Here is a 17,611-nt window from a genome sequence, read left to right as displayed (position 1 = left end):
AATGTTCTGTTGAAAGGATTTTGTAGCAAAGGCTTGCTCAGTGGAGGTGGAACTAGAGCTGCTACCAAACTGTTGTTTCCACCGATCTTGCTGAAGCAGCAGGGTGCAGAGATCAGTGAACTTTAGATCAACACTAGTAGATGTGATGTTGAGAGTCTCGATAAAATGCTCATAGGATTTTGGTAAACTCTGAAGAGTGATTACCACAATATCCTCTTCCTCCATCTTGCGACCGATGGCAAGTAACTGATCACGGATTTCCTGAATCCGATTCAGGTGTGCCTGGAGCGAGGTGCGCTCATCCATGACAATAGAAAACAGAGTGTTTTTCAAAAAGAAGGCTCTGCTCTTGTCGGAAGTCTCATGAAGACCTTTTAGATGTGTCCAGATTTCGGCAACTGTCTTGCCGGATGGAATCTGAGAAAGTTGGTCATCAGCTACGGATATTGAGAAGCATTACTGCCTCTCGATTGTTCAGATCCCATGTATCTTGATCAAGACCCGGAGAACTCAGACGCTGTGTAACACCCAGAACAAGTTGAGCGGTGTTGCGATATTCGAAGATTGCGATGATGCGCTGCTTCCAGGTTCCATAATTGCGACCATTGAATTTGGAATTATGTTCGAGCAGAATATTTGTCAGAGATGCCATGGCACGTTTTTCAATGAAAAACTGTGAAAATCTGTGAAGGCGCGTTCTTCGAGGCAAAAATACGAAAGACCCAGAAGAATCAGAGAATGACCCAGAAGAGAGCTCGAAAAACCCAGAAGGAATCTACTGTCGTTTTTTTGGATCCGCTGGCTTGAAAATTGAAGCACAAAAATCGAGGCCCCCAGCAAAAACGGACGACAACCCAGTTGAGCTCTCGAAAAACCCACCAAGAATTTACAAACAAAATATTTTTTCGACCCCAAAAATTAGGGTTTTGAAAAAAAAGGCCCTGGCTGAAAAAAGCTTGAAAAAACTTCAGATTTCTTGATAAAAATGGTCGTTTTTGTTACAGAGTTCTATTAGAGGCAGAGGCCGCACTGAAGATTGGAGTTTTAACTCCACAAATGGTCGAGATTACAGGTTGTTGGTCATAAAAAAAAAAATTTGCACAAAAAACGCCAAAAAAAAAAACTCCAAAAATCGCGAGTTTACAGATGGATATGGCGCGATTTGCAAATGCAGGCAAACAAAAAAAGAAATACACAACTTCCCGTCTTGATTTGTAGAGAAAAAAGGATATCAAGCGCGGGCAGAAATACTAGTTACAAGCTGAAAACCAGATGCGAGCGGAAATGAAGACCAAGCGCAGGCACGAACAGAATGCCAAGTGTGGGCAAGAATGAAGACAAGTCACGATAATAACAAGATCGTGATTAGAACCCTAGACGCAAGCATGAGCAGATAAAAACAACTTTCGTTTTGCATGGATGCGATTTTCAAATTCATAAACCCTAGCTGAAACTTAGATGGGCACAGATAAATTTTTCGAAAAATTCCTTATCATGGCTCTAATACCATGTTACAAGATTCAAGAAGAGTTGGCAGATTAACGGATTTCCGGATAATTGATTGATCAACAGAGGAACAAATGTGTTCCTTATAAAGAATTACAAGGACGTTGTTTCTTTTTAGAAACAACGTAGACTGAAGACGAAATTAGAAACAAAACTAGAGACAGGATAGGAAACATTCCTATCTGGACTGAAGACAAAAGAGACAGGATAGGAAACATTCCTATCTAGACTGAAAGACGGACTATAGACAAGTAGTTGACTATTATAGAAAGTATAAGATATTATCTTAATAATTATCAAGTTAAGAGGGAGTGTTAATTCTGTAACTTTGAAATCATACTAGTCTGATGGAACAGATCATACAGATCTGATTATGCATAAATAATGCCTTTGTAATGAAGGCCTATAAATATAATTGTTTAGTCTTCAATTATGATCAGCGTCTCCAGTGGAGTAATGTTGTTTAAGTTTAATCTTGAACAAATTAGTTAGTCACTAATTAAATCTATTCCTTAATAGGCGCCGATTTGGAGAGAACAATTCTAACCGACCTAGAGAGGGACATGTCCCTTCTAGAGACATGCCCCTTGGTTGCCTTATTTATGTAGGTTATGTTTGTGGATATAGGACACACAACAAATCATAGTCTGCTCCTTTAGCATACATTGCCTCATACGAATAGTAGCAGAATTTATATATTATTGCAGAACTATTATCTCAGCAGGAAGGACTAATATTCCATCTGCAAATCGATCAAGACCATTTCCAGCACTTCAAAGGCTTGATATCAGTTTGATTAAGAAGCAGAATTTGCAGAAACTTTACACTTACTTGTTATTGGTTCATATCAAGTCTGAAAAATAAAATCTCGTTAGACTTTTGAAAGCTTTAGTGATACTTTGCGCCATGTGTATTTAAGTCATCCAGCATGACCAGGTTCAACTAGTCATTTCTTAATGAAATTTCTCTCTCACATTTTCAAAAAAATCATGAAGGAAGGAAACCCACATAGCACACAAGCACCCCTAAGCAACTTCCAATGACTTCCAAATATGTTATGTATGACAGAGTCTTTTCGGATTTGGAAAAATTTAGCAAAGCTGAAAAGCCCTTTTTCTTCGCAATTCTAGGAACCCAGTAAATGCAACTGATATGCCAATTCCCTGTTACGAATTGATTTGATTAGTTGATGATACTTCACCCGGACATCATCATGGAGCCAAGTTGAAGGCTGCAAACAAGCCCCTGATGGTCCTGGAAGACTGAATTGGTTATGGTCTTTTAAGTTTTGAGTGCATTGACAGGTTGAAGTTTAATTTTACAACCACCATTTTGAACTTTGGTATTGAATGTATGAAAGAATATGCTTCCTTGTAAGATGTGCTTGATATTACATTCCACGTGTTTTCAAATACAAAAAGGAGTAAGAAGATGCTAAAACAGGAGGAAATTTAAATTCAAAAAGTTAAAAGAACGCAGAATCCTGTATGTGCCCGTAGAGACTGAATTTAAGTGATTGAATGAGAGTTTGCAATGTAATTCGATTTGATTGCTTTAGTCAAAAAAAAAAATTGATATCACTAAATTTGTTTTGGTATGTGAATAAAAAAAACGAAAAAGAAAAAATTCAAGTAAAGCTCCAAAGCAAAGCTTCTTATGTTTAGGGCTTAATTTTGCATGAAGTCTGCTGTTATGTTGCGTTCACTCAAATGTCATTCAAAGGGCTTGAAATATATTGGAAAAATTATTCGTAGAGAGTTCTGAATAAAACTGCGTAATAATTTACACATCAATTCTTCGATCAATTTTGCATCTTCACAATCTCAGTGAATGATTTTAAAAAGATCATGCATCGACATTTTCATCACTTTTGTATCTTTATCATCCCATTATCTTCACAAATTCATCCCCATATACTGTGAAATATAATTTTCGGCACAACTAGGTTTAGGTTAGCTTAACGTCAAAGTCCATTCTAGGGCAAAGTATATTGAGGCGAATGTTGTGGTAGGGTTACCTGCGTGCACCACTTGGTAAGTACGTGAAGTCGAAGCAATCGTTGCCTCGTTTTGTTAATATATTTAAGGAGGCTGATTTTTTTGTTGGCATCAGATTGAGATTGAGAGGCCAACTTTTGGATGAGTTCCTCGAGCGCTTTGAATGAATCCTCGGATGCTCTCTTCACTAATTCAGACAACTGCACTGTCTGCTGCCCCAATTCTGCCATTTTCCGCCGTTTCTATACTACAAGCAGGAGTAGGAGGAGGAAGATAGCGGGCAGACTTCAAACCATGTCATTAGACGCTTAAATTTCTGGTTCCCATTTACAAACCCGTATGGCGGCGTGCTGAGCACTCAAACACCCGAAAGTACTGATAGATGTAGAGACGATGCAGCTTTTAATTTTAATTTTTCCCAGCGCAGCGGCTCACCTCGCTAAAATTCGGCGAACCCAAAGTTTTTCTTCAAAAACCCAACTTCGAATTGACGATTCGGATTTTTAAAACTTCTCCGCTCTCTTTTGATCTTTGACCTGGGACAGGAGAAATGTTTCCCAGAAGAAGTCCAAATACCTTTTCTAACCTGAAACGCTTTTTTTTTTTTTTTTTTTTCTCTTAATAAGGTAAAAAATGTTTTATGGAATGTACTGTAATTGGTTCTTAGGATGGATCAATTTGTGTGGGTTTGTTTACTCCTACACTTCACGAGTTGTTGAAGTAGGGATATAAATGTAAATGTAAATCTTATATTTAATAAATTAAATATTATAATATTATTAAACATTAAATATTATAACAAATTTAATATAAACAAAATCATAAAGTAGTTAAGCTCTTGTGAAGATATTTTTGTTGTTAAGAATTTGCCTACAATATAATTCACAAAATTTTAGATTCGTTGAAATTTTTTTAATTGATGATATTTAAAAATTAATTATACATGTTTCTTAGTAATAAAAAGATGAATTATATGATATTAATAATTTTGATGAATATTTTTTTCTTAATAATTTTAATAATAATATTTAATAATATAATAATGTCTTATATATTAATAAACAAAAAATTAGATTAATAATAATATCAGATATGTAGGATAGTTATCAACTTATTGTAGACTAAGTCAAATGTAGCATTAATGCCTCTTTTGATACAAGTGTAAACTCTTTTTAAATACTAATAAAAATTATCACTTATTAAAAAAATTAATAAACTAATTTATGATTACTTAATTTAAATAATAATAAAAGGATTATTATTAATGTATAAATAGATTTATTTATTTTTAAATTTGTTAAAAGCTAATTTGCTCTAAACTTCCTTAAAAATCTTAAATTTAAAAGGCTTTAAAATATTTACAATATTTTATAAATTCCTAAGTGTGGAAGTCTAAACATCAACTCAAAAGATTATCTATAGAAAATGAAATAAATTAATAGACTTCCCTTTAAAAAAGGTTCATGTACCATTACAAATCTATCTATTATAAATTATAATTTTTATAAAATACCTCTTACATAAAATAAAATAAAAAGCATACAATTTATAACTTAGGCTAATATTGTATTTGCCCTGGGTTATTGTATTTGGCTAGGCTAATATTGTATTTGTTGTAGGCAATATATTATTATATATATTATTATATCTTTTGGTATTCCGTTAGTTTATAGATTATATTATTTAAACATATTTTATCATATGATTATTTAAAGATAATTATATTTGTACTTTATTTTGTAAACATGTCACATCCATTAATGGTTGAAAAAATAAATATGAAGTTACAAAAAATATTTTTAAAAATGCACTTTAGATTTTTCAATTAAGAGACAAGCTATATTTTTTTTTAAAATTAAACAATTTATTAATTATTGACTATCTTACTTTCTATAATAATTTTCTAACTATGCATTCAACTAAACTAGCAATTGAGTGTTTATGTACGTGCAATGATTAGCCGATAGGAATAATGTGTCTTATACTATGAAGAAGATATTTCCAAAAAAATATGATATTAAATTTGCCATAAGTAGCCTAAAGATAATCCTAAATAACACATGTAATATCTAATATCAATTTGAATTAAATTTGGACATTTTGTTGATACAAGAAATACAAGATACATGTTCTTATTAATTTTTCTAATTTTTAATTATGTTTTTGAATTTTTTTATTCAAATAACATTCAAATCACTTGCCATTGTTTTAGCACCTAGTTTGATTTCCTCAAACATAATTGACTGAATTATTCATATCAAAAGTTAGAAGCACAAATGTAACACATGACACACAACATTATCTTGCTTTAGAATAACAACTTTAGAAACATACCAAACTCATTATTTATTCACACAATATCTAGTAACGTATTGTTGGTAAACAGATTTGTCACAGTAGAATTGGCCCAACGGAGTGTGTGGCAAACCGTTCACAACAATTGGATAGGCCCTTGATATGCGGCCTTCCTCTGCGTTTAGAGGGGCAGCTCCCTCGTATGATATAATTTTGAAGCTTTTCAAATAGATATAAAATTAAAATTGAAAGGGGAGAAAGCTCATGATGACGAATGCACCACATGACTTCAATGCTTTCCCAAACTACTAAATTAAAACCATTAATAACAACAATCAAGATCTACGCTTGAAAACTATTACTAGCACCATGTTGATCCACAGATTCATAAACATCTACACCATACCGTGAGAATGCCCACTACAAAGAGAATCAACATTCTAAACAATTTAGATTTAGAATTAGAGAACTCAAATTGCACGTTCCTTTACTTTCTTGCACCAAGAATTTAAGAGGGATTTCTAATTATAAAGACAAATCTGTACATACTTTCCAAATATCATCTTCTAATCGAAATTGATGCATAGTGTTCCCTTCTTCTAAAGCCAAAAAAGTCCCTTTACAAAGCCCAAAAGAGCCCTTATATAGACACAGAGGTTAATAACTACCCTTTTGTGGTTAGTAACTACCTCCCAAATATGTGATTTGGGTGAGGTTAATTAACCTCAATAAAATTAACCTGGCATGACCTAAAACTTGGATCTTAAACCTTTGAGAGGCAGATTGACTAATCAATCATTGCTGATCTCCTTTTAATATTTGAATGATTCATTCAAGTTACAATATTTTATTAATGAACTCATATCCTCTTTCTCATGAAGAGATCAAGAGCATGTGGTGTGTACGACTGCGTTGAATATGGACTTTATATTTATGATCTTCCCAATTGTGCTTATCTCTAGAAAATGTGCCTTTCTTCCATGATGACATCTATTGAAAGGCTAACCCTTATACAGACACAAGTACCAAAATTCTCATCTCTCTTGTAATTATCAAATATTGTGAGAGAGTATCACATGACATTCCATTGAAACAATTGGGTGCCCAGTCTATAATTTGATTCATGCGTCTACAAATATTTGATAAAAGTTGACAAACTTTATGATTCATGCAATTACTGCAATTCCTGCTCATCCTTATTCAAACTTAACTTCTTGAACCTTTACCATATCTGTGACTATGCTTGCATCATGCGTGGAAAATGACTGTGAATACAGTAACACTGATGCATTGCTATAACACACATCCGCACAATAACCATTTTTAATAATCTGCCCATGGACTCCCTTCCTTGTTCCAAGCTCCCACTTTCGTACAGGCAGGGGAGAATGAAATTCCAGCAATAAGGAAAATTTTCTACTTCTCCACGTATTTCTCCAATAGCCAATGTTGTTTCCACACTTTCTCTGCCATTTCTTCAATTGGTGCATTCTTTGTCTCAGGAAGGAGAAAGAATACAAATATAGTCATGATTAAAATCCAACCAGCAAAGAAAAAGAAAATCCCAAATTTTAAATGGCAAAGAGTGAACAAGAATGCCTGTGCAATGGCAAAAGTGAAGACAAAGTTGGCACACACAGTGAGACTCTGCCCGACTGATCTAGTTTCCAGCGGAAATATTTCACTGGGAATTAGCCATCCACGAGGCTCCCATGACCATGAAAATGCTGAAATAAATGTGCACACCATAACCACTATCACAATAGCTGTGCTACGGGAAAGATGTTCACTCTGTTTGAAGCCTACTCTCAACAGAACTCCAATTATCACCTAGGTAATAAACATCTGCACCCCAGCCTCAATAAGAAGCATTTTGCGCCCCACTCTATCAACGGAGAATATTGAAATTATAGTACCAACAAGATTTACTACACCAGTAATGATAGCAGAGTAGAGCGAAGCATCACTCTTGAATCCCAATGATTGAAAGTGCAGAGGTGCATAAGACATAATAGCGTTAATACCAGTGAATCGTTGAAAGATTTGAAGGCAGATTGTTATGACAACTTGAGGCATGTTTCTACGCTTCCATAGGTCTCTGAATGGATGCTTAACTTGTTGTACCATTTGACTGGCCTCCACCAACTCATTTAACTCTGGATCTACATTGTGTGTTCCTCTAATCTTTCTCAGTACATCTCTGCCCTCTTGCAGGTATGCTCTCAATTCCGAAAGCCTACAATTTAATGGCTCCTCTACAAGCCTGATATCATCTTGATATATAAACTTCGTTGCTCTACTTTCAACTTCCTCCAATGCTGCTGCCGACTATAACAATGGTTTGCATCAAAATAAGCTTCATTCTTAACGTTCTGAAAGGTTAATTTTTTTGAACATATCTTAACCTTTTTTTGTGTTTGGCAGGTTAATGGTTAAGATCTTGAGCTCATCTTAACCTCTTTTAAGAAGTTAATTTTGGAGGCTTACATTAACCTTTTGAGAGGTTAATGAAAACGTGTTTTTGAATGCTATCATTAACCTTTTGAGAGGTTAAGAAAAACACGTTTTTAGACGTTATCATTAACCTTTTGAGAGGTTAAGAAAAACATGTTTTTCGAGGCTATCATTAACCTGCAATAACTTGAGGCTCAGAAGTCAAATTTTAAAAATTTCAAGTGTTGTGCGAAGCTAGGAACGAGCCAATGACATGAAGATTTAGAAACTCACAAGAATTCAAAAATAAAATGGCCAATTTAAAGCTTAAAACCAGGCAAGTTTCAAAAATTAATCATGGCTTACAAAATTGAAGCAAATTTATAACCGGGCAACACGTATTGAAAACACAAAGTCAATCAATTGATATTAATGACAATCTAAGAATTAATTCATCTCTCGTCAAATTTGTACCAATCTTCATCGATGTAATCATTTAGCATCACTACACCATTTAAGCATAACATAAAGTAGCTACTATGAATGTTATTTAATTAAATTTAAATTATAAATATTGCCATGCTTTTGAACGAATTAGATAGTGTTCAAATTTCATAAGTTAGACCCAAAAAAATCTTAGAAAATATTAAAAATATCACATTTCTTATAAAAACATTTATATGGAGTTGTTGGAAATCTATCAATATGATACCATATAATTTAAAACATATTATTAAATAATTTAATGATATAATGAAATAAAAGAGTAACTAATAAGTAATAATATAAAATAACCACTATGAATGTTAATATAATTTTAAAATATTTCTAAATTCAAATGATAAGTAGATAAGTAGATGTTTAAAGAAAAATAGAAATCTAGTTAATATTAATTATATTTAAGAACAAAATTCAATTTTATAAATTTTTTTAATCAATCATTTATATCACATTCTATAATTTATTACAAAAATCATAAATTAAGAAAAATCAAATTTGATTTAAAATATTTTAAAAATTAAAATACAAATAAAATCAAAACTTTTCAAGAATCACAAATTTTATAAATGTATTTTTACATAATTACAAGAATGATATATTTCAAATTTAAATCTCTACAATAGGACATTTTTATCGTGCAAACTCTAAAAATCACATTCCTTGTTAGAAACTTGCTTCTAGAATTAAAACTGAAAATGATAAAACTTTAAAATTTAATTTTTTAAATATTAAAAAGTAAAATATAATTTAATTATTAAATTGAAAAAAAAAAAATAAATAAATTTAAATATATATATATATATATATATATATATATATATATATATATATATATATATATATATATATATATATATATATATATATATATATATATATATATATATATATATATATATATATATTTTAATATAAAAAAATTAATTATTATTATTATTATTTTCATACTTAAAAAAGTATAATACAAAATAAAACTAATATTTTTTAGCTAACTCTTTGTAGACAAAGAATTTATTTAATTTTTAAAATTAAAAAATATGCATCTTATCTTTCTAAAGTTCTTTTTTTTAAAATATAATATACACCTATTGTTTAAGTGAGCAATTAGAAGTTTAGGCTATGCTTTTAATTTATTAATATACTTCTAGCAAAGGTTTGAAAATAAAAGACAATAGAAAGCAATTTATAAAAAGAAAAAATATAATCTTTGATGATGTTCACCATAGCAAAATATAAATAACAAACAAAGGATAATGATAGAAATTAGCACATTGTTGTATTATTGTGGATAAGTAGAAGCAAATAACAAAATAGTCCAATTCTTAAAAATGAATCAACCACAACAAAACAAAAATATAATGAGAGATTTAAGAAAATTAAAAAACAACTCTTCAATATATTATTTATAAATATATAATTCCATGAGAGATCTAAACTAACCTTAATGTACTCATCAATTTCAATTTAGAGTGATTAAAATGGTGGAGAGAAACAATGCACATTTTAAGGAGAAAACAAAACTAGATAAAATGATTATAACTCTTTTGTACATGCAATCTCAAATCCTTTTTTGTAATAGTTAATTCAAATTATTTGCAAATTTACAGATATATTTACACAAAAACAATTTGAAAATAGATCTCTTTGTTCTCAAACAAAATTTTACAATTAAAATAAATGAATCTCTTAAAAAATCAATGGATCTCTCTATTCATCTACAAATAAAAATAAACATTTTCACTATGAATAGCTTTAAAGATTATCTTGAAAGGAAAATAGATTTGAAAAATGAAGCTTGCAAGACAAGAGGGTGAAATGATTATGAGAAGAAATCATAAAAAAAAATGTTTTCAAAGGTAATTGTACAATTTATATGCAAGTTAAAAGAAATATCACATGCAAACCAAAACACCATAAATTTAGGAATGCAAAATAGTAATAACCACAATAAACTAACTTATAATAGTACTTTCTAATTTTATTTTTAATTTTTTTCACAATCAAAATGTTTTTTAGACTGGGCTGACAATTTTCCATTTTTCGGTAGGGTTAACAATTTTTCAGCTGAAAATTATAAAATATGGATGTATAAGTCTATCAGTTTAATATAATTTATTAAAAATATATAACAAAATAACAACTTATATTACATAAAGTCAAAACAAATACAACTACGATGCACCAATAGAAAATAGAAAATATCCATTAATAATGTAAAAAAAGAAATTTGAAAATTCTAGATGATTATGTGATAATTGATAATATGCATAATACCAGAAATAAATGTTTTTAATATAAAAGTAGCCAAAACTAGGGGGTTGGCCCAAAACAACACTAGTATAACTACCAGCAAGAAACCAAGAAAAAACCAACAGAAAACCAAACAACCCTTAACGCTTTACATTAAAAACAATAGTAAAGTAAAGGTCCTACAGTTCATGTTCTTAAAACTAACAAAATTTAACATATTAACAAAAGTCATGTAGGAGGTCAGTGCATCGTACCACCCACAGCCCAAATCCAAGTTCCACCAAAAAGCCAAAACCATCTAAATTAGATGGAAAGAAACTACCAACAGATAACCAAAAAACACCAAGAACTAGAAAGACCACTAATTGGCATCTTTCTTCTTACCTTTCCCAACTAGCAGAACCTTAGCCCGGTCCTTCGTGAGGAAATTGTATAGTAGTTTCAAATCATCTTTACCTAGGCCATCCTCCTCCTTCTCATCAACTAGTAGCTAGAGGGTCGTTGTCATCGCATGTGTCACCTTTGGAGGAAATTTGGAGAAGAGGGTGAACCTTTCCTCTACTACATGGCACGGGTCCTTCAACTCTTGGATGTGTTTGGGAGTAACAGTCGTCTCCTCTATAGTACTAATCTTTAGTTCCTTGCTAGAATTCCTAGGGGACTTCCTCTTATCCTGCACATCCAGATTGTTAGTGGGAGCCCTTAAGATTTCCAGACCATTAGGCCTAATAGGGGAATAAATATTGTTAGGGGAGGGTTTGTTAGCCTTAGTGTCTATTTGGTTAGCAACAAATAACAGGGTGAAAGTGGCAGAAATAATATGGGTGGGGTTTTGGAAAGGGTCCTTGGTAGGGTTTTCCACCTCAAAATCCCATGTACCATCCATAATTTCATCCCATTTCTCCTCCTCTTTAATATCAGTATCCTCCTTCAACTTCTCCTTATCATCCCTCGAGGTTTTAACACTCTCCTCTGAACCTTCCTCCTCCTCCTCCTAAGATCACCTAGCCATTTGTTCAAATCTACCCTTGGTCTTAGCAAGCCTACCCAATCTTCTTATGTTCCCACAACACTCATCATCTGAGTCCCCAATCTCAACTTCCACCCTCTTTTTAATTTTAGCTTGTTTATTGGCAGCTGGCTCCAAAACTAGGGTTTTATTTTTCCTACTCTTGATCGGGGTTTGGCTTGGAGATGGTTGTGGAGTAGGGCCATAGCTACCACCTGCAAACTCAAGACAAAGGGGGGCACCAGTGGGGAGGAAATTATCAATGTCTATTACTTTGGGATGGAAAAGGGCCAAGTGGAACTGAACTAAATGGAACATGAGCCCTTGGTACAAAATGGTAAAATTAGCTACTTTCTTCTTTTTCTCCCTGACATCCATACCCATCTCTTCAAGGGCATGCATAAGAAAAAAGGGGATGTACACTAACTCCCTATTATGAAAGTGATTAAGCAAAGGGAAATGGTAAAAATAATACACACCATATCTACCTTCCAGGGTGTGTTACTTCATTATGACCAAGCACATGTCATCCCAGGGCTTTGGTAACTTATCCCTCTAAAAACCCACAGGATACTTGTTCGGGGTTTCATCACCTCTGAAGAAACTAGATAAACTAGCTTCATCTGTCACCTTCATGATCTTCTACACTTCCTGCCAGTTATGTCAAGGCCCATCGTCATGGCTATGGTCTCCTAGTTCATGTAAAAGGTGATACCATTGATAGTGACCCTTCTATCCTTCTAGTTGTTGATGAATTATTGAGAACAATTCTTATTGTAGCTAGCTATGGCCTGCATGTATGAGACAAACCCCCCTTCCTTCAACATTATCTAGGTTGCCTTCCTTTTGGAGAAATCTGTTAGAAAGGTTAATCTTCCCTTGGATGTATTTAATTGGGATATTCCAAGGATCCCTAAATGTAGTTTGTCCTATTGTACACATGTGGAGGACATGTCATTATTTGTCCTTTTTCCACATGTGAGGACAACTCAATTTTATAATTCCTTTATTAAGGAATTTAGTTTATCCTCCTTAAGAGGATCTTGACACTTTGCACACACCTATTATGAATGTGGCATTCATAGAAATGGGAGTTACACATGCAACTCCTTTCTCATCTCTTTAAAAGAGATGCTCCTCTTTCTTTCTTCTACACACACATCACTTTGATGTTATTGTATTGAGCTATTTTGCTCCAACACTCTCTCTCTCTCTTCTCTAGGCATTTGCCTTCATTCATAATACTCACAAGGGGTTTTCTTTGCTTTCCCCTTATAAATCCTTGTCTCCATTGTTGAACTTTCTTGGTGTATGTTCTTGGATTTTTCTTATCTCATGGTAACATTGTTTCACACTTAACTTACTTGGATTGTTTACGTTCCTTGCTCTATCTTTTCATTTCTTACAAAATCCTCCATCTTTGTGGGCTCTAGCTTGTTAAGGTCCCCACCCATGAGAACTTGCTCCTCAACAATATCACTTTCCATGAGCTCGGTAATTTTCATTTGCAAGAAAGACACCACCCAAGAAATCGCAGAAGTAGGGCTAAAAATGGTGTTTCAAGCAGTTAAAATGGCTTATGCCTTACTCTTCACAGAGATAAAATATCTAGACAATTTAGGCCTTCTTAAAACATCATTATAGAGAGTGTAAATGATATGATCATACCTTAATGATCTGATAGTCGTAATAATGATGACATTTTCCATAATCATCCCATACTACAAAAAAATGATGGCTCTTTTTTTAAAGCCTGGGTTATTAATTTCCCTCCTTTTTTTGTGCCTTTGTGTGATGTAATCCACATTATTGATCCTTGCTAAATGTGTTTTCATATTTAAGTTGATCATAACCATCATTTTATTAGGAAAGTCGCCAAAAAAGAAAGTTCTATAGATTTGGATAATCATCAAACTTAGTTTAGAGAGGTCCTTTCCCTACTTATGAGGGAATTTATGTCATTTGATAGTGTTTCAGTACTCATCCATCTTTTTAGGCTATCTATTTCAAATCCCAAACCTGGCATAGCATCTGCCACCACATTGCCTTCCTTGAAAGTGTATTATAACTCATATTGATAAAGGTTCATTAGGAATTGCCAAATGTCCCTCATTATGCCATGTAACACCCAACCTGGTTGAACACACCCTTGGAAAGAGTCAATGATGAGTTTGGAGTCACCTTCTATGGTTAGTTTCCTAACCTTCATCTCCATAGAAAATTTAAGGCCCCAAAGCAAGGCAGTGGCCTCCACAACATTATTTGATATTTGTTCAAGATTCCCTAAGTAGGCTAACAACACTTCTCCCCTAGCATTTTGCAGCACACCTCCAGTAGCTGCAAAACCTTTTTCGTTGCCCCATCAAAATTGAGCTTGATAGTAGACATTATTGGAGGGATCCACCGAGTACTTTTTCTTCTAAATTTTTGAGTTGTCAAAGTGCTGGAAGTTGGGGAGAATGTTCCAATTTCTAGCAATCTCCCCATCCTTCATGCTCGGGGGTTCCTATTGGGCTTTATACTTGGCCACCATAACATTCTCCATAATCATCTCCCTCAATATCTCTCCCACTACCTCCTCCCCCCTTTCTTCATCCCTGAAAGCCCTTTTATTCCTCTCCTTCCAAACATCCCAACAGATGTGTGGGAGGAGGATATTCCAAAGGATTTTGAGATGGGGGTGGTAGAATGGATAGTTCTAGTTGTCCACGAATTGTTCCATTCCTCTACTCATGACCCATTCCAACGAGAATTTGCTCCAAATGTAGGACCATACCCTTAACATATAGGGGCATTCAAGAAAAAGGTGCACTATTCTTTCCTCTTTCTCCCTACAGAGGTAGCATCTATTCATAATCGGTATGCCTCTTCTCCTTAGATTGTCAATTGTTAAGATCCTGTCATGCATGACCATCCACCAGAAGAAATTGACTTTTGACAGCAAGTGACTATTCCATATCTTTGTCCCATTAATGGGAGGTCAAATCCTTTTCAAATATAAGGTGATAGGCAAAATTAACCGATAACTTACCAATAGTCTTCCTATCCCAAACCACACTATTAGGCTGAGCATGTGAGGGGAGTTTGTGGTAGCTTATCAGTTCCTCCAATTCTTTAACTAGGGGGTCCTCTCTGTTAGGACTATTAGCAGTGGATAGACATTTCCATTTCCTTTGGACATCAATATAGTCAAGCACTAAAATAATTGTAATAACATAACATAACACCTAAAAATACTTAATGGTATATATAAAAAGATATGCAAAAAAGAAAGTTTTGAGAAAAAATATTTTTAATGAAAAAATGTGTTTATCCATAAAAGAATTTTTTTTTAAATTGGTGTATTTTGGGGGAAATGGTGAACAAAAAAGTGAAAAGTAGACCTAGACAATCAGCAAAATATTTGCCCACCAAAGCAAACTTCAGACATCATCGTGCACTTGGAAGACCTAGCAAATTAGGGTTTTCAAAATTTGGTCGAGAATTTCAACTAGTCAGATGTAGAAAGTGGGCTCAAGATCCTCGGGTCGATCATGATCAAACTCTTTATGCCTCCGCTATCAATTTGTCAAATCCTTTCAACCCGTTAGACTGCGAGAAAGATCCAAAGGTAAACAACATTCATGGAGAAACCCCCCAGTTTCCTTATCAGATTTGTTCCACTCTTAGCCTAAAGAGGCAGATCTACTTTTATAATCAAACTAAATATGTTGGCCTCAATCTTAATCCCATGTTCATCTAGCAGACTGATTTTGCATTTAGACCTCCTTTGAATCCATTTATTCAAGTGAATAATTCACTATCTCCATATATCCCTCGTCATCAAAGGTTTGGTCCCTCCATTCAATATGAACCATTTCTTCCCTTGCTTGAAGGGTTGTCTCCATTAGGTAAAGGCAAGGATGTTTTGATCATCAACAACCAGTTTAGCAAGTATAGTTAGCAGGAATGTCAAGAGGTGGGTGTATTTGCCTTTTAGAATGGCCCTAAAGTTGGGATGCACAATAAGTAGGTATATCTCACTATACTTATAGACTAATGTTTATTCATTGCAACAATGAGGATGTAAAGCAAGAATTTCTTTCCAACTCTGTTTGTTATTACAAAGGTCATGCAATCAAATTCTTTGAGTGGGTACCCAATTGTGATGAAGATAGCCTAGATTTTTCTATTCCTTCTTAGTTTTCTTTGAACCCTGTCTCTCCAGAATTAAAACAAATAGATATCATTAAAAGGATAGGGCAAGCTTGAGGAGATTTGATAGGATTAGATGCTTCATTTGAGTGTTGCAATAACATTAAATTACTAATTAACTATAAAACTAATAACACAAATCTAAAACTTCTCAAAGTTATTACCAATAGATAAATGTATAGTTTTAATTTTTAGAGGTATGAAGGAAAAATTATAGAAGTTATCAGATTAAATGATGAGAAGAGACGTTCACATCAATTACAGCAAGCTACATCAGACTTAAACACTCTCTTTGCTTTGATTAGAAAAGGGTATCAAGAATTAATGCAGGCGGAATATTTGATTATGGAGGATCCCTTAATAAACAAACAAAGATAAATTTGATGGCAAGAGGTCAGAAGAGCTGAAGAAGTCAGGTAAAAATCATAAAAATCCAACATTCCAAATTAACAAACATCAGAAGGAAAGTGTCAAGAATCCTCCAGAATACAACAAAGGAAATCCTCTATTGAAAAACTCTACCAGGACAGATAAGGGCAAGAATAACTCAAACTCTTCAAAGGCATTGGAATAGAAAGCGAGCATTCATAATTTGGAGAAGTCTTTTAAGCCAGATAAGCAGCCTATTTCAAAAAGTATTATGGATAACAACAAAGATTCTAAAATGGAAGGAGAGAGAGAGAGAGAGAGAGAGAGAGAGAGAGAGAGAGAGAGAGAGAGAGAGAGAGAGAGAGAGAGAGAGAGAGAGAGAGAGAGAGAGAGAGAGAGAGAGAGAGAGAGAGAGAGAGAGAGAGAGAGAGAGAGAGAGATAAAAAGGTGGAGAAGCCTATGGAGGCAATCAATAATCAGGGGCATTTTAACAAAGTAAAAATTATGAAGGATGGTCAGAGATTCAGATTAGAAATCTTGAAGACATGAAGCAAGTAGCCTTATTCAAAGAAGTTCTAAACAATGCCAAATCTAGTTACACTGAAGACAATCCAAAAGCACAAAAGTAGTAGGATAAAGAACTTATAGTGGTGAATTCTGCTTCTATCAATAAGTCTCCAAAAATGTTTTCTAAATTTTGGTAAATGCCTAATTCTAAGATTAAGGATCCTAAAGATAGTCCTATATTTTCTAGTAGGGAAATGTCTAAATCTATCATAGTGGCTGATTTCTAGGATTTCTTAAACAAAGAGGTAGATAATAGTGAAATAATCGAGGTAGAAGGTTCAGAATTGAAAGATAAAGATTTCATTAAAAGGCTTTCAGAAGATCTGATCCAATTTTTTTATCCTAAAAATAATTAAAATAGCAACATTTCACAAAAATAAGAACTTTTGCAACAAGTACTACAATTGGGAGGTGATAATTACACCTTTGAAAACCTGAGAAGAGACCTTCTCTCCTTTGAAGATGAAAATAGACCAAATAAAAAGATGGA

General features: G+C 33.4%; 1 protein-coding gene across 1 annotated transcript in view; it reads right to left on the bottom strand.

Moving 5' to 3' along the window:
* SWP (RNA polymerase II transcription mediator) overlaps positions 1-4,046 on the bottom strand; it is a 119,466-nt gene extending 115,420 nt beyond the window's left edge. Inside the window, exon 1 of the mRNA XM_089807772.1 lies at positions 3,524-4,046. Within this exon, the coding sequence (XP_089663898.1) occupies positions 3,524-3,733 (210 nt within the window). The 5' untranslated portion in view covers positions 3,734-4,046. The remainder of the gene's footprint in view (positions 1-3,523) is intronic.
* Between the last annotated feature and the right edge of the window lie 13,565 nt (positions 4,047-17,611).

The sequence above is a fragment of the Cupressus sempervirens genome, chromosome 10, assembly GCF_028749045.1.
Source record: "Cupressus sempervirens isolate cs-2001-9-10 chromosome 10, ASM2874904v1, whole genome shotgun sequence".
NCBI classification, from domain to species: domain Eukaryota; kingdom Viridiplantae; phylum Streptophyta; class Pinopsida; order Cupressales; family Cupressaceae; genus Cupressus; species Cupressus sempervirens.
Note: the sequence above shows the minus strand (reverse complement) of the source record. Positions and strands in the feature narration are given on the sequence as shown.